General features: G+C 42.3%; 3 protein-coding genes across 4 annotated transcripts in view; 1 reads left to right on the plus strand and 2 right to left on the minus strand.

The window, feature by feature from the left end:
- The window catches only part of LOC135514882 (calcium/calmodulin-dependent protein kinase type 1D-like), a 71,952-nt gene extending 64,060 nt beyond the window's left edge, over positions 1–7,892 (minus strand). The window contains exon 1 of the mRNA XM_064938559.1: positions 7,275–7,892. Within this exon, the coding sequence (XP_064794631.1) occupies positions 7,275–7,369 (95 nt within the window). The 5' untranslated portion in view covers positions 7,370–7,892. The remainder of the gene's footprint in view (positions 1–7,274) is intronic.
- A 1,531-nt stretch (positions 7,893–9,423) lies between these two features.
- LOC135514884 (translation initiation factor eIF2 assembly protein-like) lies at positions 9,424–17,759 on the minus strand. The gene is made up of 13 exons (XM_064938561.1): positions 17,651–17,759; positions 17,151–17,222; positions 16,585–16,645; positions 16,415–16,447; positions 16,206–16,301; positions 15,979–16,085; positions 11,971–12,022; positions 11,793–11,868; positions 11,499–11,621; positions 11,393–11,421; positions 11,154–11,282; positions 10,683–10,820; positions 9,424–10,364 (listed from the first exon to the last, which is right to left on the minus strand). The coding sequence occupies exons 1-13, from the start codon at positions 17,722–17,724 to the stop codon at positions 10,308–10,310; spliced, it is 1,047 nt and encodes a 348-aa protein (XP_064794633.1). The 5' UTR covers positions 17,725–17,759; the 3' UTR covers positions 9,424–10,307.
- Positions 17,760–17,933: 174 nt separating this feature from the next.
- LOC135514885 (ADP-sugar pyrophosphatase-like) lies at positions 17,934–21,886 on the plus strand. Of its 2 annotated transcripts, XM_064938562.1 has the most exons (10): positions 18,312–19,133; positions 19,493–19,553; positions 19,657–19,724; positions 19,815–19,864; positions 19,939–20,046; positions 20,180–20,275; positions 20,511–20,612; positions 20,749–20,757; positions 20,851–20,904; positions 21,051–21,886. In XM_064938562.1, exons 1-10 carry the CDS (start codon positions 19,090–19,092, stop codon positions 21,158–21,160), a joined length of 702 nt encoding a protein of 233 aa, XP_064794634.1. In that variant the 5' UTR covers positions 18,312–19,089; the 3' UTR covers positions 21,161–21,886. The 2 variants fall into 2 exon arrangements, 1 of the variants encoding a protein (XP_064794634.1); XR_010451744.1 differs by lacking the exon at positions 18,312–19,133 and adding an exon at positions 17,934–18,040 and having other exon boundaries at positions 20,511–20,904.
- Positions 21,887–21,949: the final 63 nt, after the last annotated feature.

A 21,949-nucleotide genomic window follows, 5' to 3' on the forward strand; every position in this document is an offset into this window, starting at 1 on the left:
CGCTGGGTCAATTGCGCACCGCCCTTTGGGGCTCCCAAATATGGACAGTTGTGATACAGCCCGGAATCGAACCAGGATCTGTTGTGATGCCTCTAGCACTGAGATGCAGTGCCTTAGACCGCTGTGCCACTCGGGAGCCCTATATAAAGTATATATACAGAGTAGTTTACCAAGCTACCAATTACTTCAGACTGGAAGAAGTTAAACTACACTAAAGCTACCCTTAATAAATAAAGAAGTTCACTACATTCAAACTACTACATGAAAAATGATCTTATCTAAATATGAAATGCCAGACTACAAAATAACAGAACAGATCACCCTGGAGTCAGATGTTAACAGAATGTGCAATTTAGCCCATTAAAACAAAATGAGGAATTAGGCAGGTCCATCACATTTTTTCTTTAAAATATATATTTTTTTAATTAAATAAAGTGTAGTTCCAGTAGTTAGCTAAACTGTTAAAAGGCAAAAAAATAGTAATTAACTACTGAAAACATTATCAAGATCTAAATTTAGTTCTACTACCACCAAGCAACTGTAAAATTTAGTTACATTTCTAGTTGAACTACCTGTACTTCACTAACCCAACACTGCTGATCTCATGGAATGGCTTGTCCTTTTTTCCTTTCTAAATATAACAATGTGAATGCAAAGAAGACTAGAACCACTTAATAGGTTAAGTGAACTGGCAAAATATTTGAGTTCTCATTCAAAGTCAAGGGCAGTATGAATAGAGACAACATTTGCTTTGCTCTTTCTTTTTTTACTCCAGAGTTCACTTTAAAGAGGACTGAGATCAGTTATTTAAAAAAAGGACTATGTGAAAACACCCTTAAGTTTACTAGAGCACTTCTGAACATGGTTGTATATGTCTTGATAATACAAACAAGTGTGTATTCGAGTCTGGATACACTCCCGCTCAAAAAGGTTGGATCTGTTTTGCCATCTGGAAAGACATGACATTTTTATTTTTATAGATTTAAAAATATATATTAATGACGAAAATATGACAAAAATATCAGACATAATCTAGGATTGAATCCCAGGAACTAAATGAGGCCACGCACCGGGAGTCACACATAACAAGAACAACGAGCAAAAATAACCATCACTGAAGAAAAACCTGAAGAAAAGAAGAGGGAACATCTGATGGAACAAGGACAGATTAAAATAGTGGAGAGATAATGATTGGGGGAAAGAGGTGAGAGGGATGGATGGATAATCCGTGTCTCTTCCTATAATGAAGATGCCCGATTACAGTCTACCCTTAATCCATTAGGCCCAAATGCGTGTGCGCGCACACACACACACACACACACACACACACACACACACACACTGAATGATCACAATACAAAAATGCTGTATGCTTTCTGTACACTTGTTATACACCTGAGACCCAGTTATACACCTGAGACCCAGTGCTAAACTATCAAGGCTGGCTTTCAAAGTTGCATACACTTCATCTGAGGCAGCAAGGTTGGATAATAGGGACAGCTAAGCAGAAAGAGAGAGGGGGAGATAGAGAGAGCGAGGCCAGGAGAGAGAGAGAACTGTAGTCCCAGAAAGAGGACAATGCCAGGAGCCAGGAAGTAGAGCATTCAATTAAGGGCATCGTGGCCTAGATGGTACACTCCCACAATGCATCTCTGCTTTGCCCTCTGTCCCTTCTCCCTCTCTTTGCCCTACTGTCTCTCAGTTCAGCAGTGAGGTGTGGCATACCTGAAAAACACCCATCTGCAGCATCATGTGAACACCTGGGCCCAGGCGCTCACAGTGTTTAATAATTCAACAACAGCATGCTGCAGAAAAACACGCACACACAAGTACAGCAAAATAGGACACCAGGGACAAACACACGCACACTGACTAAAGCTTCCCTACGCGCCACTTGGAAACATTACTCTGGTGCTCTGAAAGTGGACACCAGGCCAGACAAAGCCCTGTGGCTCTATGGCCTCTATAGTGCTTAACTCCCAGCAGCTACCTTACATGACTTACAGTCGTGGCCAAAGGTTTTGAGAATGACACAAATATTAATTTCCCTAAAGTTTACTGCTTCAGTGTCTTTAGATATTTTTGTCAGATGTGACTATGGAATACTGAAGTATAATTACAAGCATTTCATAAGTGTCAAAGGCTTTTATTGACAATTACATGAAGTTGATGCAAAGAGTCAATATTTGCAGTGTTGACCCTTCTTTTTCAAGACCTCTGCAATCCGCCCAGACATGCTGTCAATTAACTTCTGGGCCACATCCTGACTAATGGCAGCCCATTCTTGCATAATCAATGCTTGGAGTTTGTCAGAATTTGTGGGTTTTTGTTTGTCCACCCGCCTCTTGAGGATTGACCACAAGTTCTCAATGGGATTAAGGTCTGGGGAGTTTTCTGGCCATGGACCCAAGTTTTGTTCCCTGAGCCATTTAGTTATCACTTCTGCCTTATGGCAATGTGCTCCATCATGCTGGAAAAGGCATTGTTCGTCACCAAACCGTTCCTGGATGGTTGGGAGAAGTTGCTCTCGGAGGATGTGTTGGTACCATTCTTTATTCATGGCTGTGTTCTTAGGCAACATTGTGAGTGAGCCCACTCCCTTGGCTGAGAAGCAACCACACACATGAATGGTCTCAGGATGCTTTACTGTTGGCATGACACAGGACTGATGGTAGCGATCACCTTGTCTTCTTCGGACAAGCTTTTTTCCAGCTGCCCCAAACAATCAGAAAGGGGATTCATCGGAGAAAATGACTTTACCCCAGTCCTCAGCAGTCTAATCCCTGTACCTTTTACAGAATATCAGTCTGTCCCTGATGTTTTTTCCTGGAGAGAAGTGGCTTCTTTGCTGCCCTTCTTGACACCAGGCCATCCTCCAAAATTCTTTGCCTCACTGTGAGTGCAGATGCACTCACACCTGCCTGCTGCCATTCCTGAGCAAGCTCTATACTGGTGGTGCCCTGATCCCGCAGCCGAATCAACTTTAGGAGACGGTTCTGGCGCTTGCTGGACTTTCTTGGGCACCCCGAAGCCTTCTTCACAACAATTGAACCGCTCTCCATGAAGTTCTTGATGATCCGATAAATAGTTGATTTAGGTGCAATCTTACTGGCAGCAATATCCTTACCTGTGAAGCCCTTTTTGTGCAAAGCAATGATGATGGCACGTGTTTCCTTGCAGGTAACCATGGTTGACAGAGAAAGAACAATGATTCCATGCACCACCCTCCTTTTGAAGCTTCCAGTCTGTTATTCAAACTCAATCAGCATGACAGAGTGATCTCCAGCCTTGTCCTCGTCAACACTCACACCTGTGTTAACGAGAGAATCACTGACATGATGTCAGCTGGTCCTTTTGTGGCAGGGCTGAAATACAGTGGAAATGTTTTGGGGGGATTCAGTTCATTTGCATGGAAAAGAGGGACTTTGCAATTAATTGCAATTCGTCTGACCACTCTTCATGACATTCTGGAGTATATGCACATTGCTATTATTCAAAATGAGGCAGCAGACTTTGAAAATTCATATTTGTGTCATTCTCAAAACTTTTGGCCACGACTGTACATTAAATACTCATAGTAGCTCTATGGATCCAAGCTATAGCCAACAGAGTGGCTTGTGTGACTGATCCAATTGATAGAGAAATGTCTCCGGACTGACATTTTAAAACCGGCAGCAGCAATCAGCCCATTTGACTATGGAGTGAGACCAAATTAATCTGTTTCTTCTACATTACACAGGAAGCGATGCAGGTCCTAATCCAGGCACTTGTCATCTCTCGTCTGGACTACTGCAACTCACTGTTGGCTGGGCTCCCCACTTGTGCCGTCAACCCCTTGCAACTTATCCAGAACACTGCAGTCCGCCTGGTGTTCAACCTTCATACATTCTCCCACGTCACCCCGCTCCTCCGTACACTCCACTGGCTTCCAGTAGAAGCTTGCATCTACTACAAGACCATGGTGTTTACCTATAGAGCAGCCCCTCCCTACCATCAGGCTATAAGCAAACCCTACATCTCAATCCAAGTACTCTGTTCGGCCTCCTCTGGTCTCTTGGCCCTCCCACCTTTATGGGAGGGCAGCCCCTGCTTAACTCAGTCCAAACTCTTCTCGGTCCTGGCATCCCAACGATAGAACCAACTTCCCCCTGAAGCTAGAACAGCAGAGTCCCTGCCCATCTTACGAAAACATCCGAAACCCTACCTCTTCAAAGAGTATCTTAAATAATCCCACAGAATCCCCCATCACATCCCCTCCTCACCACTCCCCCCCCACAAAAAAAACACTTGGATTTGACTTTTTCCTCCTGCTAGCTCAGACTTTGCTGATAGCTACTTTAGAGGAAAAATGTACTTACTATGACTGAGATATGTGCTTGTCAAACCTAGCTAACTGCAAGTCATTCTAGATAAGAGCATCTGCTAAATGACTCAAATGGCAAAAGGGGTCAAAAGACGTGACATTCTGCTTGACTTGAAGCACCGTCTTATGAAGTGTTAATATTGCCTTATAGACATGCATACATCTTAGAAATGCAGTCATATAGCATTATGAAACGGTATAGCAAAGCAATAAGGCACAAAAGACCAACGTGACTGGTGCCATGTGAAAGGCTCTGCCCATCTTTTTACAAGGTGAATAAAAATGTTCATCTCTCATCCAATTTGTAAAGACTAGCTCATAATGTGTCAGAGCAACATGTTTTGGTAGCTCAGCCCCAACTCTTACCTAACCTCTATTCAATGTAACAGTATTTCTCCTCCAAACCTCTCCTATTCACTTCTGTCCTCATCTCCTCTCTTATCTATTCCTCTCCTCTTCCAATTCCTTCTCTACTCTTAACCCCTCTCTCCATTCCCTCTCCTCCCTCTTAGTGTTGACAACAAGACTCCAATGGTCAAGAGACTGGAGCAAGATAATAGACTATACGGTCAATGTCCCTGACTCCCTGCTGTCTTTCTTCCCTTCCTCTCTCCCTCCCTCCTCTCCCTTTATTTTTCTGCTGATAGAGAATTAAAAAGGGAAAACACCAGACATCAGCAGGAGCGAGGTCAAAGGCTGAGGCTGAGTACAACTCTGGTTAATGTGTTGCTATGGCGTTAACATGAAATGTCTGAGTAATATTTTTAGGGCAGAGAATTTTTTCCTGACGAAGAAAAATTCCAGGTCATACTTATAACCTGAGGCCAAGTGTGTGTGTGTGTGTGTGTGTGTGTGTGCCCAGATGGCCCTTTTGTGTTCCAGAGTCCGAAGCACAACGCGCTGGCCAGAGACCAGACGGGAGGACAGGTCCCCAAGCCACGCCCCTGAGGAAACAGAGAAAGATGTCTCCACCAGGAAGGAATCTGGAGGATCAGGACCCAGGGAACAACAGAGGTGTGCTGAAAACCTGTCTTCAGTACCAGTGTGGTGCGCGTGTGAAGGGGATGAACAGCACCTCTGGAAATCCTTTGTAAATAACGCCAATCGGTGTCTTTGTCACGCTGTGAATTTATTTAACCTTTATTTAACTAGGCAAGTCAGTTAAGAAGAAATTCTTATTTACAATGACGGCCTACCCTGGCCAAACCCTAACCCGGGCGACACTGGGCCAATTATGCGCCGCCCTACGGGACTCCCAATCACGTCAGGTTGTGATACAGCCCGGAATCGAACCAGGGTCTGTTGTGACACCTCTAGCATTGAGATGCAGTGCCTTAGACCGCTGCGCCACTCGGGAGCCCACTGAATGGTGCTAGGACATAGACACCATGGTAAAAGAGGGGAGACTTGCGCTATAAGCAGAGAAACTGAGTGGCCCCTCATTAGTCCATCTGTAAAACACACACACCCAAAATGCACCTGTCCATACTTCCATCTGTTATGTGAATTCCAGGCACACGGTAGAAATTCCGATCTCCTCTTTGTTGATTTGAGTGAAACTGATGTTGCCTTATGAAAAACAAAGATCAGACATCACCTTTGAGCCTAATTTATGCACTCTCTGCTCCAAATGGGCATACCTGGAATTCTGCAAAGGCCATCATGCACACACAGTGCAGAACCATGTTTCAACACTCCACAACCTTATTAATATACTCAATAACCACGACACATTGCCCACTGAAATGATCTGTTGAAAACTTGTAATAATGATCATTTATTACCATCACTGTTATGCAACATGTCTGAACTGTCACAGTGGCCTATTTCAGGACTAGGAGGTTTTCCATGGCCAGCTAATCCGCTTTAATCCAACCATCCTCCCTCGATTCTGCCTGTCCAGTCAACAAACTGTTCCTCTGTGCCAAACAGAATGAAGTAACAGGCCAGAGAGAAAATATGCTATATCCTCCAGCACCGCACCGTCCGGTCGGCATAACGGTCTTCAAGAAGAGACTGGGGTATTTGGCCAAGCATTTCATCTCAACAAGCTGTTCAAATGGGTTGCAAATTAACCGTTATGATGCTGTCAAACCAAAACCAGTCGTTCATGTCTGAGGTTAGTTACACAGTAGGCCTAATACGCCTAGTGATAAATATGATTAAACATTGAACGATAAATCATTCTGGATTAGATAAACACAGAAAACCATGATAACCACTCACCAATGCTCATATATATTTTTTACAAGGTTGGAGACTCAATTGTTATCAGTGTTTAACTGCCTGCGTCTCCAAAAGGTCATTCCTGTGATAGATAGCAGCACAACTGGAGCTGTCAGAGCGGTGGGCCGGGAAGAGAGGGAGGATGAGTGTAGTAGGCTAACCTAAACAATAGCCAGGACGGCATAAAACCAACAGAGACAACGGAACAAGACATGCGTAACCGGTTGTAAAATAGTTTACTAAAACACACAAGACCCCCTTATTAAGGCACATGATACGGTCTGGGTTTTTCTACAAACAGTTACTACATATAGTTTAACCTACAAATAGGCCTCATAGTAATTTGTAATGACATAGGCTAGCCTACAAAAAGTGACATTCGATATTTCTCTATCATAGCGTATCCAACAAACACTCGTCTCATCAAACCAGACATGGGCTAACGCTACAGTCCGTTAAATACCTCGTCATAGATAACCTAACAGCTCTACTGGCTTCCAGTTAAACCGGGAGTTTAACGGTCATTAAACCGAAACGGATACAAAGTCTACAGCGCGAGCGTCCCGCTACATTCGGCAACAAAGTTATCAAAGGCCTACCGCGGTTTACAAATGTAAATTAATACCCAATTAGCATTCACAACAATAGGGCTTTTGAAAATGGTATTAAGTAATAACACACTCACGTTCCGAGGATCTCTTTCAATTCAAATATTTTCTTGATATCGTCGACTTGCTTTTTCCAAGTCCCTTTCCCGGACTCTCCATTCTCCCGATCCATGGTGGAACAGGGGAAAACCGGGGCAAACGATGCCAGTGAGTCTCAGCAGCCCCCCGCGATAACGCAGCTTTCCCACGCTTCGAGTTACACGTCCTGCTCGTGGGGAGCAGACCCACGCGCATAGAACGAGCTAGGCAGAAACCTTTTCGAGCTCGTGGCTTTCCCGCTGTCGAAATATCTCCGCAGCTCTCTAAAACAGGTCTCCTGTTTTCTTCGCTTCTTTTTCTGTCTACAGCGTTCCGTTTGACCGACAATGAGCTTTCACCGTTTGCGGTTGCACCTGCAGGGTTCAACTGGTCTAGATTATTTTGACGTAAATGGTTTGGGTCTACGTGTCACCTTTGCGCGATCGCCTTGTCTCTCTCTCGCAATAAATGTTCCCGTTTAATGAAGTCCTCTGTTGAGCCGTGTGGTGCGTAATGCAAGGACCGAGGAGCATTATTTCATCTAACCATGCTGATTGTGCCATCGGTTGTTATGGCAATGAGGGAGGCTAGGATGCTGCTCATCGCTCGATTTGACAGCGTTGCGCACAAGTGTGTGTGTGTGTGTGCGTGTGACTGGATGTCTAGAGATAATTCGCATTGCACCAAAGATACGTTCACGAAACCAGAGTATTTGCAAACCATCAAAAACGGACAAACCTGTTTCTAAATAAGTAAATTATTTTATATTGACCAATGTTTATTATGATGGATGTTGGGCTATTCCAGGTCAGATGATGGAGTCTACATTGGGACCCATGCAACTTGCTGTGAAGTTTGAGAAAGGGTGTCTCCAGATAAAATGTGAAAACTTGCCATATTACTATGTCTTGATCAAAACAGTGTTGACAGGTGATGCAATGAAATGCAATTCATGGGTCCTACACAAGTTTAATATCTTAGACACTATAATGGTCATATTATATTCTGATGTACTAATAAATACATTTGAGTTTGGGTGTTAATATTTAGATGGTTAAATACTCCCATCTCCAGCAAAGGAGTCTTGACTGCAGTGTCTTATCGGAAAGGCGCTGTAATCCACCTAAAAACACACACAGAATAGTATCCTCCAGTCGTGAAGAGCATAACTGCAGACTTTTTTCATCTGACAGGCCTACCAAAGGTTGTGTATAGGAGAAAAGAGTGTGTGAGAGAGGGGCCAAGAGTGTGTCTGCGCGTGTGCTCTAGACGCTCATGAGTATTCCAGCTGCAAACTACTGCAGTTCCCTCTCAGCTCAAGAAAATCTATTCCCCACTTACCATAACTCTCCCTTTCTCCCTCGTTTGATCTCCAGCTCTCTCAAGTTAGACTTTCACATATCTGCCTCCCTCCCTCACAGAAGGATGATTAGTCAACCCAGGCTGAGATGTAGGCTAGGATTTATGTCCATCTTGGCACACTGAAGAGGAGAAGAGAGCGAGGGGGAATTGAAAAGGGAGGTAGGAGGATGATGGATGTGTAGTATCTTCTTTCTATCAGCAGTCTGGCACCCACCTTCCCTCAGATGGGTGTGGCATCACCCATCATTGATCTTTTGCACCCCCCCCCCCCCCCACACATGCAGGGGCAGTGTGCTGAAAACACAAGCCCCCGCCTCCAGGCTCAGATAATACAACACTGCAGCTCTCTGAACAATGAACTGCATCTGTATACAGGCTAGGATCTATTGGTTAACCAGCAATATTCTATCCCAACAATGCTTTGCTATCGCATTTTACTTGTTAGGCTATACACTAGAGGTAACTATTCAAGACAAAACAGATCATCCAGGCATTCCATCCTAACGGAAATGCGTTTCACATGAATGGTGATGTTGTTATTCCAGACCACTGTCTCTGCCCAGGACAGCTCACCATCTCCGATGGTTCTCATTTTAGGTAAACAACTCCCCCAAGTGGACCCTAATAAAAATACACTACTCTCTTTCTCAACCTGCTGGTCTAGTCATTGGTGGAAAGTTCCATTCTACTTTTTTAATCACATCCACTGTAGAGAAATGTAATAATCTACCAGTGAAAGTAGTATGCCTTATATTTTAGTCTACACAAAAACAGATTGACAACAAAGAGCACACACCAGCGATTTATTACCCAATCAGAACACCTCTCTTTGCCAGCACATAGAAAATAAACCAATGAGAAGAATCAAAACTAATTATACAATAACATAGAACTATAATGACCAGAGAGAGTAAGTAAGGAACTGGAATGTTTGATATACTGTTTCACAGAGACTTCATGAGTAAACCTTTGTATTGCTATTACATACAAATGTGTGTCTAACGAAACCATCAGAAAGCACATGGAAAAGTGTGCATTTGGTGTGTGTGAAGAGAGAAAGTCCAGTGGATTAAGTCAGAAAACTCTGACCCTTTGGGTATCTCCCTCAGAAATTGCAATCCCATGATGTACCTGCTATACACACAAACTAAGACACGTCTCTTCCCCAGGACTGTATTATATATTATACATTTGAGCATTCTTTATTCCTATACACAGACTCCTGTAACAGACTCCCCTTTACCTTTACACAATGTTAAGTTACAGTATTTATATTTACATTAGACACACCGGGCCAATAGAACAGGGGCACTGCTGAGAACTCCCCTCTTAAATACACAAAACCATGAGATTTAATGGGACTTTTACAGTGTTGCAGGTAGAAATGTACCGCATAGAGCGGTCATGATGCTTTTCTCCTCATTATGGTTTGTTGTTTGTTCTATTCAAAACATTTCTATCTGCAGCATTCTGGATTGGTCTAAGGTGATGACCAAAAGTGTATGGATTCCATCAGAAGATTCAAGAGCTGATAAGGACAAACCTCCATGTGTATAGTGGTCTCTGTGCTAACCGCTAACACTAGCCTTACAGTTTTAGGGTTATTGTTATGCTAGGCTAACAGTCTGAGGGAACAGTCACCGTGTAGAGACCCTGCTCCTCAGGGGCTGTCACTGTCGTACCTCTTCCTCCACCTCTTCCTCAGAGTCCTCTTGCTGGTGTTTCTTCTGCAGCAAAGAGGGAAAATGTGAGATCATAAAAACTAATGCCGGGCTCCCGAGTGGCGCAATGGTCTAAAGCACTGCATCTCAGTGCTGGTTCGAATCCAGGCTGTATCACAACCGGCCATGATTGGGTGTCCCAGAGGACGGCATACAATTGGCGATGTAGGCTGTCATTATAAATAAGAATTGGTTCTTAACTGACTTGCCTCGTTAAATAAAGGTTAAATACCACATTTTATTTGTAAGATGGTTGTTAAGATTGTCTTATAACAACCCTGTGGCAATCTTAAATTGTGTGAACACCACTGCACTGGTTCTCACCAGTTTGAGGAAGTCGATGAGTTTGTATGCGTCCTCGCCAGTGGAGAGGTCCACAAAGTCCCTCGGGATCCGGTAGCTCAGACAGGGACTGGGCTGTACCGTCACATCACTGGTGGTGTAGCGGAACACAGGGCCTTCCTACAGATACAAACACCACAAACTGGTGTTAACACAGGGCCTTCCTACAGATACCACAAACTGGTGTTAACACAGGGCCTTCCTACAGATACAAACACCACAAACTGGTGTTAACACAGGGCCTTCCTACAGATACCACAAACTGGTGTTAACACAGGGCCTTCCTACAGATACCACAAACTGGTGTTAACACAGGGCCTTCCTACAGATACAGATGTACCACAAACTGGTGTTAACTGGATAATAAGCACAGAAAGACTTTCACACATGAACAAACATACACATGCATATGCACAACAAAGCCACAGCCTGTGTCACATATTTGTCACTGACCTGCTGGGCTGTGTCACCCTCCTCTTGATTGGCTGACAGGCTGTTCCCGGAGGTAAGCTCCTCCCACGTGAACAGCAGTGAATCTGTCACCTCACCAAAGGGGTTGAGATCGATCAGCCACACCTTCCCCTGTCAAATACACACAGGGTCAAAGATGCCCATACTCATAGAAAAGCTTTGGCGACAACCAAACAGAGGCAGGAAATAATGTCTGGAAAAGTAAATGACAAAAGACTTACCCAGCTATCTCTGTAGACATCCAACACAACTGTAAAACAGAAAATATACTGCATTACTCTTATTACAATATATTCTAATTATCACACCACACTGAATCCCACTCACAGTCCTCATCCAGGAACTGATACTGGACGTGTTGGCTGAAGAACTCCTGGATGGAGTGGCAGATCTGGGCTTCCTGCTTAGAGATGTGGTGGTAGTACTGGGTATAGTCTCTCTGGGAGATACCTAAAGAACACACACACAGCTCTCAGAAAAGATCTTCAGTCCACACAACAGCCCTAACGCTTGCCACACTGTCTTGGGAACAGTGCAAGTGAACACAGGCTCTCTGAATGTGGCTGATGGAGGGTGAGAGTAAATGTGAATGGTATGTTAACCTCTTCATACAGTACTAACCAATCAGCTTGTTTTCTTTGATGAAACACCTGAACTCCCCACCAGGTAGCAGCTCACTCCACTTCCTCAGGACCAGCTGAACTCAGGGGTATAACACAACACTATTAAATAGTGGGAAGGTGTGTGTGTGTGTGTGTGTGGAAAAGAGAGTGAATGCAGGTGAGTGCGTGTTAAATACCTCATAGTTTATGGCTGGATTTGGAGAATCCTCGTCACTGCTGTGAAGGAATCTGTAGAGGGAGATTGGAACAGTGACCATTCGGTTCTAGACTCACATTAAACTAACACACACTTGCATTCACACAAATACAAGCGCTTCACACACATGCACACTTAACAAATGCTCCTCAAATGCTCCTCATTGGCCCCTTCACATTTGAAAGTTCAGTACTAAATCAAGTTCTGTATTAAGTCTTCCACCATGCCAGAGCTGTCTGCCAACTGGGCCCATTATCATTATTGTGGCCAGGTCGCAATTGTAAATGAGAACTTGTTCTCAACTTGCCTACCTGGTTAAATAAAAGTGAAATAAAATTTAAAAATCAGAGCGCCCCAATGGGAGCAGTACATCTATGATGAAGCAATCTCACCAAACCTCTTCCCAGCCCACTGCTGTCAGAAAGGCTGACTCACTGCCTGCAGTGTTTTCCACAGCGGGTAGAAAACCCATCTGTACTGAACAAAAATATAAAACGCTACCATTTCAAAGATTTTGTTGACTTACAGTTCATATAAGGATTGAAATATATTGAAATAAATTCATTATGCCCTAATCTATGGATTTCACATGACCGGGCAGGGGCGCAGCCATTGGTGGGCCTGGGATGGCATAGGATGTGGTGGTCCTGGGCTGGTGTGGCTACACATGGTCTGCGGTTGTGAAGCCAGATGGACGTGCTGCCAAATTCTCTAATATGATGTTGGAGCTGCTGAATAAATGATGTAATATTCCAGGGAGATAGGTATACTTTAGCATACAGTATACCCATCTCCCACTTAATACTAAGTGTATGTTGTGTAGTAAGCTGTTAGTAGCCCATGTGCCTCACATGCTAATAATTTGGTCCTTTTTCCAAATTATTCAAAGTAAAGGTACACTTGTATTTGGGGAGTTTCTCCCATTCTTCTCTGCAAATCCTCTCAAGCTCTGTCAAGTTGGATGGGGAGCATCACTGCACCGTATTTTCAGGTCTCTCCAGAGATGTTCGATTGGGTTCAAGTCCAGGTTCTGGCTAGGCCAGTCAAGGACAATCAGAGACTTGTCCTGAAGCCACTCCTGCGTTGTCTTGGCTCTGTGGTTTGGGTCGTTCTCCTGTGGCAGGTTTTCATCAAGGATCTCTCAGTACTTTTCTGCGTTCATCTTTCCCTCGATCCTGACTAGTCTCCCAGTCCCTGTCGCTGAAAAACATCCCCAAGGCGTGATGCTGCCACCACCATGCTTCCCCGTAGGGATAGTGCCAGGTTTCCTCCAGAAGTGATGCTTGGCATTCAGGCCAAAGAGTTAAATCTTGGTTTCATCAAACCAGAGAAACTCTGGAGCTCTGTCAGTGTAGCAATCGGGTTCTTGGTTACCTGCCTGACCAAGGCCCTTCTCCCCCGATTGCTCAGTTTGGCCGGGTGGCCAGCTCAAGGAAGAGTCTTGGGGGTTCCAAACTTCTTCCATTTAAGAATGATGGAGGCCACTTTGTTTCCAATGGTGCAGATATTTTTTGGTACCCTTCCCCAGATCTGTGCCTCGACACAATCCTGTCTCAGAGCTCTAAGGACAATTCCTTTCAACCTCATGGCTTGGTTTTTGCTCTGTCATGCACTGTCGACTGTGGGACCTTATAAAGACAGGGGTGTGCCTTTTGAAATCATGTCCAATCAATTGAATTTACCACAGGTGGACTCCAATCAAGTTGTAGAAACATCTCAAGGATGATCAATGGAAACAGGATGCACCTGAGCTCAATTTTGACGCTCATAGCAAAGGGTCTGAATACTTATGTAAATGTGATCTGTTATTTTGTTTTTTTAATACATTTGCAAAAATGTCTAAAAACCTGTTTTCACTTTCTCATTATGGGTTACTGTGTGTAGATTGATGAGTATTTCTATTTATTGAATTAATTTTTATAATAAGGTTGTAATGTGACAAAATGTTGAAAAAGTCAAGGGCACTGAATACACTGTATATAGGATGAGCCTTAACTAGAATACAGTATATACACATATGAAGAGAGTAAAACAGTATGTAAACAATTACTCTCAATTTAATCATGTCTTTACTAATATGTCAAATTTGTTTTCGATTTAGAATGGCCCATTATAAAATAGGTAGGAACAGGGGCAGGGAGAAAAGAAGTCATCCGTATGCACTCGAATAGCGAATAGAGGCCACTTTCCCACGGTTCGTTTTTCAATTATGCGTGTAAGCTACTCCTGTTTTATAGCGAAGCATGTGCTTCATATTAGCAGCTGAGAAATAAATATAGTAGCAGCTGGAATCCTCCTCTTTTTAGTGCCAACCATCAAAACTCCACACATCAACCACTGTTTGAGGAGCATTCAGCCTCTCACTGCGCGACAGGTGATATTCCACCCAAACTGAAATTTGTTCGGGAACATCGATAGTAACATGTTTTCCCAACTAAAAATATTGAATTAAACTGTTTACGCCCTATCTCTCTGCGCGATTGAGAAAGGAAGGAGAGAGAGAGAAAAGGCACACGGTGGTGAGATATTCTGTAGTTAAAGGTATAAAAAAAATATAAAAAATTCCCCATTATTAAAAATCAAATTCACTATAATTGTAGGCTAACTCTGCAAGTCGCCCTGCACAATCAGTGGCCTATATGTTCTCGCCCAGACTCATGGATAGAAAGTTTGGAGAATAGCATATGTTCCATTCAGTAGGCATAATAATACAGTCCACACTCAAAGGCATAACGAGAATTTGTTTATAGGCTAGACCTATTATGCAACAAAGACATTAAAAATGTTATAGTGCGTAATATGTGGTAGGCTATTAGACTATGTATTGTATAAAAAGCACAAACATTTTAATTCATTTTTTGGGGGGAGCTTGGGCTCATATATATATGGGTGTTTATATATGGGTGTTTCGAATGAATCATCACCTTAGAAAGCGCTGTTCATTTTGTGATCATCACAGTGAGGTGAGTTTTAAAAGCACATACTGTTTTGATAAGTGTTTGATGTCATGTTCCATTGTATTTGCATTGATGTCAGAGTGGTTAGAGGAACAATAGAGGACTGAGCACCAGCCCATTAGGACCTGATGGAGGGACAATAGAGCCCTGAATACCAGACCATTAGGACTTGGTGGAGGGACAATAGAGCCCTGAGTACCAGACCATTAGGACCTGGTGGAGGAACAATAGAGGACTGAGCACCAGTCCATTAGGACCTGATGGAGGGACAATAGAGCCCTGAGTACCAGACCATTAGGACTTGGTGGAGGGACAATAGAGCCCTGATTACGAGGCCATTAGAACCTGATGGAGGGACAATAGAGCCCTGAGTACCAGACCATTAGAACCTGATGGAGGGACAATAGAGCCCTGAGTACCAGACCATTAGAACCTGATGGAGGGACAATAGAGCCCTGAGTACCAGACCATTAGAACCTGGTGGAGGGACAATAGAGCCCTGAGTACCAGACCATTAGGACCTGGTGGAGGGACAATAGAGCCCTGAGTACCAGACCATTAGGACCTGGTGGAGGGACAATAGAGCCCTGAGTACCAGACCATTAGGACCTGGTGGAGGGACAATAGAGCCCTGAGTACCAGCCTATTAGGACCTGATGGAGGGACAATAGAGCCCTGAGTACCAGACCATTCATAACTGATGGAGGAACAATAGAGCCCTGAGTACCAGATCATTCATAGCTGATGGAGGGACAATAGAGTCCTGAGGACCAGACCATTACAACCTGATGGAGGGATAATAGAGCCCTGAGTACCAGGCCATTAGCGAACTGATGGAGGGACAATAGAGTCCTGAGTACCAGGTCATTAGGACCGGATGGTTGTTAGTGAGTTGGGTACTATCAACACATGTCCAGAGTGCATAATAGGAAATTACTGTGACTCAACGGTCACGTGGAATTTGATAATACGGTCACCGCAACAGCCCAAGTGAGAATGTGAGAGTGTGAGTGAGTGGAGGGGATTCTTACGGCTGTGTGAGGTCATGGGTGATGAAGTCAGAGCTCTTGAAGAGCAGGAAAATATCGCTCAGACTCTGACACTGCAGGGAGCTGTTCAGAGCAATCCAGTTAGCATCCTGCAAGAGAGAAGGAAACACACACACACACTTATTCACTCAAAATTACCACTCAGACAGACACACTGTGGACAGTATTTTAACATTATATTGGTGGCATTAGAGGGTTGTGTCTCTCACCCGCGGTGCACTCCAGTTCAGTTTGGGAAAGACACACCCACCTAGGGTGTTGATGGCCTTCAGCACTTTAGAGTTGAATTCTGGAAACTCTGGAGCCTGGAAAACAAAGCATCACAAAAGATCTTCACTGTATGCATATCATTTTACAAACTTGACAAAACTTATATGCAGAGGGGTTGATCATATTTCACATTATCTACATTACTTACTGTTACAGTGGTGGTTGTCTCATCATCTGACCACTAATTTTGTTGAGAGAAGAAAATATAATCAATCAGTAAATCAAACAGCCAAGCACTGAGCATAAAGTCTGCCTTCTCAGTCTCTACTTTACTAGAGAGCCGAGATGGAGTGCAATCTCTGTCTGGAGCAAAATTACCTGAACGTCTTCCTCCTCTGAGTCACTGTTGTTGGTCTGATTATGCTGAGTGTTGTTGTCCCTGGTATGAGGAGAGATTTTATCAGGGAGTATAAGGGCAATTCCATGGTAACGGAATTACGCTGAGACTAAGATTTTTCATTTTAAAATGTATACCAAACAAGAACCATTGATTTCTATAAATCAACTCTATACACAAGGACTACTTTCAACAATTTCCATTGAAAATTCTACAAAAACACATTTACAGGAAGAACTATGCAGATACAAAGTTTGGCAACAGAATATAACTGAGGGAGCTTTTACCAAAACTATGCTACCACTTTGCATTGGCAGTTAATTTTTTTTACTGTGTAAATTGTTCAAAGTAGTCATCGTGCATAACGTTTTATGATTTGTTAAACTTTGAAAATCCATTTTTTTGTGTTTGTTTTGGGTATACATTTTAATTTTAAAATGGGTGTCTCTGAGTAATTCCGTTAGCATGGAAATTGCCCATAAATTATAGTGTATGGGAATAGATACAGGACACTGGATGTATGTGCTTTAAGGGTAAGTATGCTTACCCTCCAGAAACTACTAGTGTTCCATCGTCCAGCAAATAATCTATTACATTCTGAGGCAGTGGGAGGATCAAACTGAAAAAAGATAACACCAAACATTAGGCCTACATAACAAACTATCAGACTAGTATTGACAAAAGATAAGAGACCTGAAAACAAACAGTCTCAAAGGTAGAGAGATTGATCTGATGCAATAATCAATGACAATATCATCACAGAAGCGTTTACACCTGGCACTTCTAACAAATTCAAATGTTTAATAACAGTAAAGGACAGGTGTGGTTTGTGAGAATTGACAATTAGCTGATAAAAGTACAGTTTGGCTGTGTTACAATATCAGACGCACACGGGTATCACACACACAAGTGATATCATATTGGCTAACACAGCTTGCTAGCTAAACAGACGTTAGCTCCTCAAATTATAGCACAACCAGTGTTTATTTGATAGTGACGAGATCAACAACATATCTGAGACTGTGCTGGTCAAGTTAAGGAGTTCACCTTTTGATAGTATGCTTCTTAAATATCGGATACCAGACCGAAAACTGACAATTTACAACTTGCTCCTTCTTCATACTGCAAATTATTTACCGGAAGTGAGTCCAACCACATAATAGTTCCCCTAAGAAAAAGGCGATTAATATTGGTTTCATGTAGTTTTCAACCTTTCCATAACACTAAAATTACAATGGCTTGTATTTATTATCGAGTTTTAATTTAATTATATTTCAGGTTAGGTTATCTGGAATGGTTGTAGACATTCTCTAATGTATTATAATATTTTACAGAAGAGGGAGATTATTTGTGCGTTGCACACGTAGGCGTGATCAATGCTTTATTTATTTTTTACTTCTTTAACTTGACTTGTGACTAAAACCACTTCATCTTCATGTGAGTACTGCATATGTATCAAATTTAGAAGTAACTATGTTTTTTATTTTAATTTTAATATATTGATATGTTTTAAGAATATTTACATAACAGCATGCATGTGGGTTTTGCTAGGAATGAGCGAGCAGACTATGCTCCTCTCTTCACCATGGAGTGCAGTCTAGTTTAGTCCGCTAGAAATTAGCTTGGTAGCTAGCTAATTTAGTTGTCTGATTAATCGGGCTGTAATAGACAATTACTTGGTGTATATAGCTGACTAGTTAGCAAAATTACAGCCTCAAACGAATGCCTACAAAATAGTGTGAATGTTCTTTACAAGCCAGAATGTTGAATATAATTACTTTAACTTGCTATACCGGTTTTCTGTGCGGTTTGTCAAAACTATTGTTTACCCGACATTTTACTGAGCTGGTAGTTGGTTCGGTTCAGCATCGAGATAAAGTTAGTTTTATGTGGGATATTAGGTTCTCTCGTCTAACTATTTAACCAAGCTTGCCATGACATTTGTGTATTCCGAATCAAAAAAAAAATGTTAAGATTGAAATTCGAATTAAAATATGAAACAATGAAAACTTCACACACTAAAAAGTATGTAAATATTCTCCATCCACCCCGATTCAGAATGACCCATGTAAAATGACCTAGGTGCCAAACCGAACCATATAGAGGACACAGTATAAATCATAATACCCATAAAACCTTGCAGTCAAAAAGGAAATGGTCTCAATCGTTTTTCTGCCATTCATTTTTCCCATAGGGGATTTGAGAAACACTTAAAATAAGGGCTGTGTTTTGTGTAGGCTTACCCAGGCGTGACGTTTTGATAACTGTTTAAATCTCTCTCCGACAAGATTACTTTTATCAATATAACGGATTTGTAGTCTTGCAAGAAGTCTACTTTGACTTTAACTAGCATTTTTTAATCTGAAAGTGAATAGATCCGAATACATTAATAGTCACCTTGTCCGTGAGAGATTTGCATGTTTATCAAAACGTCATGCCAGGTTAAGCCTACATGAAACACAGACCTTATTTTAAGGGATTCTAAAATGAATGGTGGAAAAAAGATTGGTACTATTTCCACAGACAACAGGTAGAGTACGTTTTTAAATGTAATTTTATTTAACATTCTGGCTTGCAAGGAACATTTACACATTTTTTTCAGGCATTTGTTTCAGGTTGTATATACCAATTACCTGTGTATTACAGCCTGATTAATCAGATTAGTTAGCTAGCTGCTTCAGCCAATGCTGCTAGCAACTTTCTTGTGTTGGACAATAAAAGTTGGTAAAACTGGCCTGCGATGAAGTTTATGTATAATAAACTTAATGCATGCCTTATAACTATCAGCATTGTACAAAGCTCTATTAATTATGAACTCTTGCTTGTAATCATTTTTTTTCTGGATTTGGGCATACAAACTAAATCCTCCATCCATTTTCCTGAGAACAGTACTGGAAAGATGAGCAGCCCTCCCAAACCGACAACCATACCTCACATTGTAAAAGAGGAGGTAGATATGATACAATATCATGCACATTGTGTGGTGTAAATGACAATATTACAAGAGTCTCTTGGTTTATATATATCACATTACTCAACGGTATTCTCTTCAGGTCATTGCATCTGGGAAATGGTTGAAACTTGAGAAGACCACCTATGTGGACCCTGTTGGAAACACAAGGTTTGGAACAGCTCAATGAGTTCCATAAGCGGCTTTTGATAAACACTTTTTTCCCTTCTCCATTTTACAATACATTTTTTCTTTCAATAGAACTTGGGAGACTACGAAAAGGACAACCAGACAGGCCAATGCAGCAGATGGTGTGTGTACATACATTTTATACTGATGGATAAGCAGTGACATTATAGAAATTGATTCCTGAGTTATATTCCAGGTGTGGGGATCATCGCCCTCCTGAAGAGGACCCTCCACAAAGACTGCGTTGTCATGGTGAAGCAGTTCCGTCCACCAATGGGGTGCTGTACCCTAGAGTTCCCTGCAGGTGACATGGGTTTACGGTCACATCTCGAGACTCTGTTCAGACACAGTGTATGTATGCCTGTCATTGCTGTATTTTTCCTGCTGTGTTCTGATATCCGTGTTTGCTGTCTGTGTGTGTTTTTGCTGTTGCTCAGGTCTGATTGACGAGGGTGAGAGTGCAGAGATTGCTGCTCTGCGAGAGCTGAAGGAGGAGACTGGTTACAAGGGGGAGGTGGTAGGAGTCACCCCAGGTAAGGTCTTATGAACACACACACACTCTCAAAACACAGGGCAGATTATGTCCATGTACCAGTTCCATCAGCGAAGACAAATTCAATATGCCTGTGATCTTCTGAGTGGCCAGTTTTACCATTGGGCATGTGAGAGTGCAGTATGATGTCAGTGACTAGTGGGGCAGTAGCACACAGCAGATTACAAGTTTGAACTCCTCTTCATCTCCCCTTTCCTCTCCTCCTGACCTCTCAGTGACCTGCTTGGACCCTGGCCTCTCTAACTGCACCACACAGATCGTCATGGTTAACATCAATGGAGACGACCTCGAAAACACCAACCCCACACAACAGCTGGGTAAGTTAGGGTCACACTCTTGGAATGTTATGAATCTAGAACATGTTTTTTATTGTCAAGCTGACATGTATTGTACATGTTTTTCCTGAACTTGTTCTTATTTCTCTGATTTCCTCTCTCTTTTACTCGTTTGCAGGTGATGGAGGTAAATACTATTTTCTTTAACACATTTTGTTATTTTTTCACTATTAGAATAACGTTGAACTAAATCTTATTCTGGCATCTGTTTTACTTCCAGAATTTGTTGATGTTCTTCTTCTACCTCTTGATGAATTCCAGAGGGAAATTGATGGTGAGCAACAATTTGAAGTTTCTTCCTCACAATTTTTAAGTCATAATGGAATCCAATTTGAGACAGAAAAGCATATTATTACTGTTGTTATATTCTGCTAGTGATTAGCTGAAGAGATCATATTTGCACGATCCCCCCTCATACAGACCTGATGAAGAAGGAGAAGATTGTGGTGGACTCTAAGGTTTACATCTACGGCATGGGGATGTCCCAGGCCTTTTTTAAACCCAATGAACTCCGAGTGCTCAAACAGTGAGAGAAGGATGGGGAGAGAAAGTAAAGTGGAGAGAGTAGACTAGATGGATGGGAATAGAGGGAGAGGGTATTAGGCTGCCGATTCCTTTTTTTTGTAGTCTCTCTGTTACACTACGAATATGGACTAAGCCAGGGACGAAACTGTCAACAGGGTGGCCATTTTGTGGCTTTAAGCTGTCATCTTGGGGATCAGGCCATGAGATTTATGGAGTGTTACCCTACAGCTTGTATTATCCAGACCCACCGCCTTTATCAGTATCCTGTCTTTATATTGAGGTATGTGCCATACGTCCATGCACCTTTACCTGTGGGGATAGTCATAATTAGATACCATATTTGTGGTTAATGTGATATTACAAGCTGTCTGATAATACAAATTCTTACACTGATTGGAATATAATTTCTAAATGATAACTGTGATTACATACTGGAACATTCCCAACTGTCACTAACTCAACTGACTGAGCTTCACTATAAAATAACTTTTAAAAGGTAGTGTTATAATAATGTGCCTTGAAAGATGTTACTTGCAACGAAAATACTTTTGTGCATGTCGGTGCATTTATGTTGACACCCATTAGTTCACACCAATGCTCTGTTAGACCAAGGTACAGGTGTAGATGTCTCCTTACTGGTATAAAGCTGACATGCAGCTGATCCTCACATTTTATTGAGCAATTAACAGTAATTGAATTAACTTGATGTCAATAAACATGTTATTCTTAAAGCAACATGTGGGCCTACTTTTCTTTTGACTCTTTTGCTATTCTCCTACTGACAAATAGGTGGC

Source organism: Oncorhynchus masou, chromosome 26 (assembly GCF_036934945.1).
Source record: "Oncorhynchus masou masou isolate Uvic2021 chromosome 26, UVic_Omas_1.1, whole genome shotgun sequence".
Taxonomy (NCBI): domain Eukaryota; kingdom Metazoa; phylum Chordata; class Actinopteri; order Salmoniformes; family Salmonidae; genus Oncorhynchus; species Oncorhynchus masou.

Excerpts from the sequence above, each read along its gene's own strand:
- LOC135514884 (XM_064938561.1), bottom strand. The coding sequence starts at position 17,724 with ATGAAGAAGGAGCAAGTTGTAAATTGTCAGTTTTCGGTCTGGTATCCG. Across the intron at positions 16,302-16,414 it reads AGACAACCACCACTGTAACA|GCTCCAGAGTTTCCAGAATT; the intron begins GTAAGTAATGTA and ends TTTGTTTTCCAG. Across the intron at positions 10,365-10,682 it reads TCATCGACTTCCTCAAACTG|AAGAAACACCAGCAAGAGGA; the intron begins GTGAGAACCAGT and ends TCTTTGCTGCAG.
- LOC135514885 (XM_064938562.1), top strand. The coding sequence starts at position 19,090 with ATGAATGGTGGAAAAAAGATTGGTACTATTTCCACAGACAACAG. Across the intron at positions 19,725-19,814 it reads GACCCTGTTGGAAACACAAG|AACTTGGGAGACTACGAAAA; the intron begins GTTTGGAACAGC and ends TTCTTTCAATAG. Across the intron at positions 20,047-20,179 it reads TACCCTAGAGTTCCCTGCAG|GTCTGATTGACGAGGGTGAG; the intron begins GTGACATGGGTT and ends GCTGTTGCTCAG.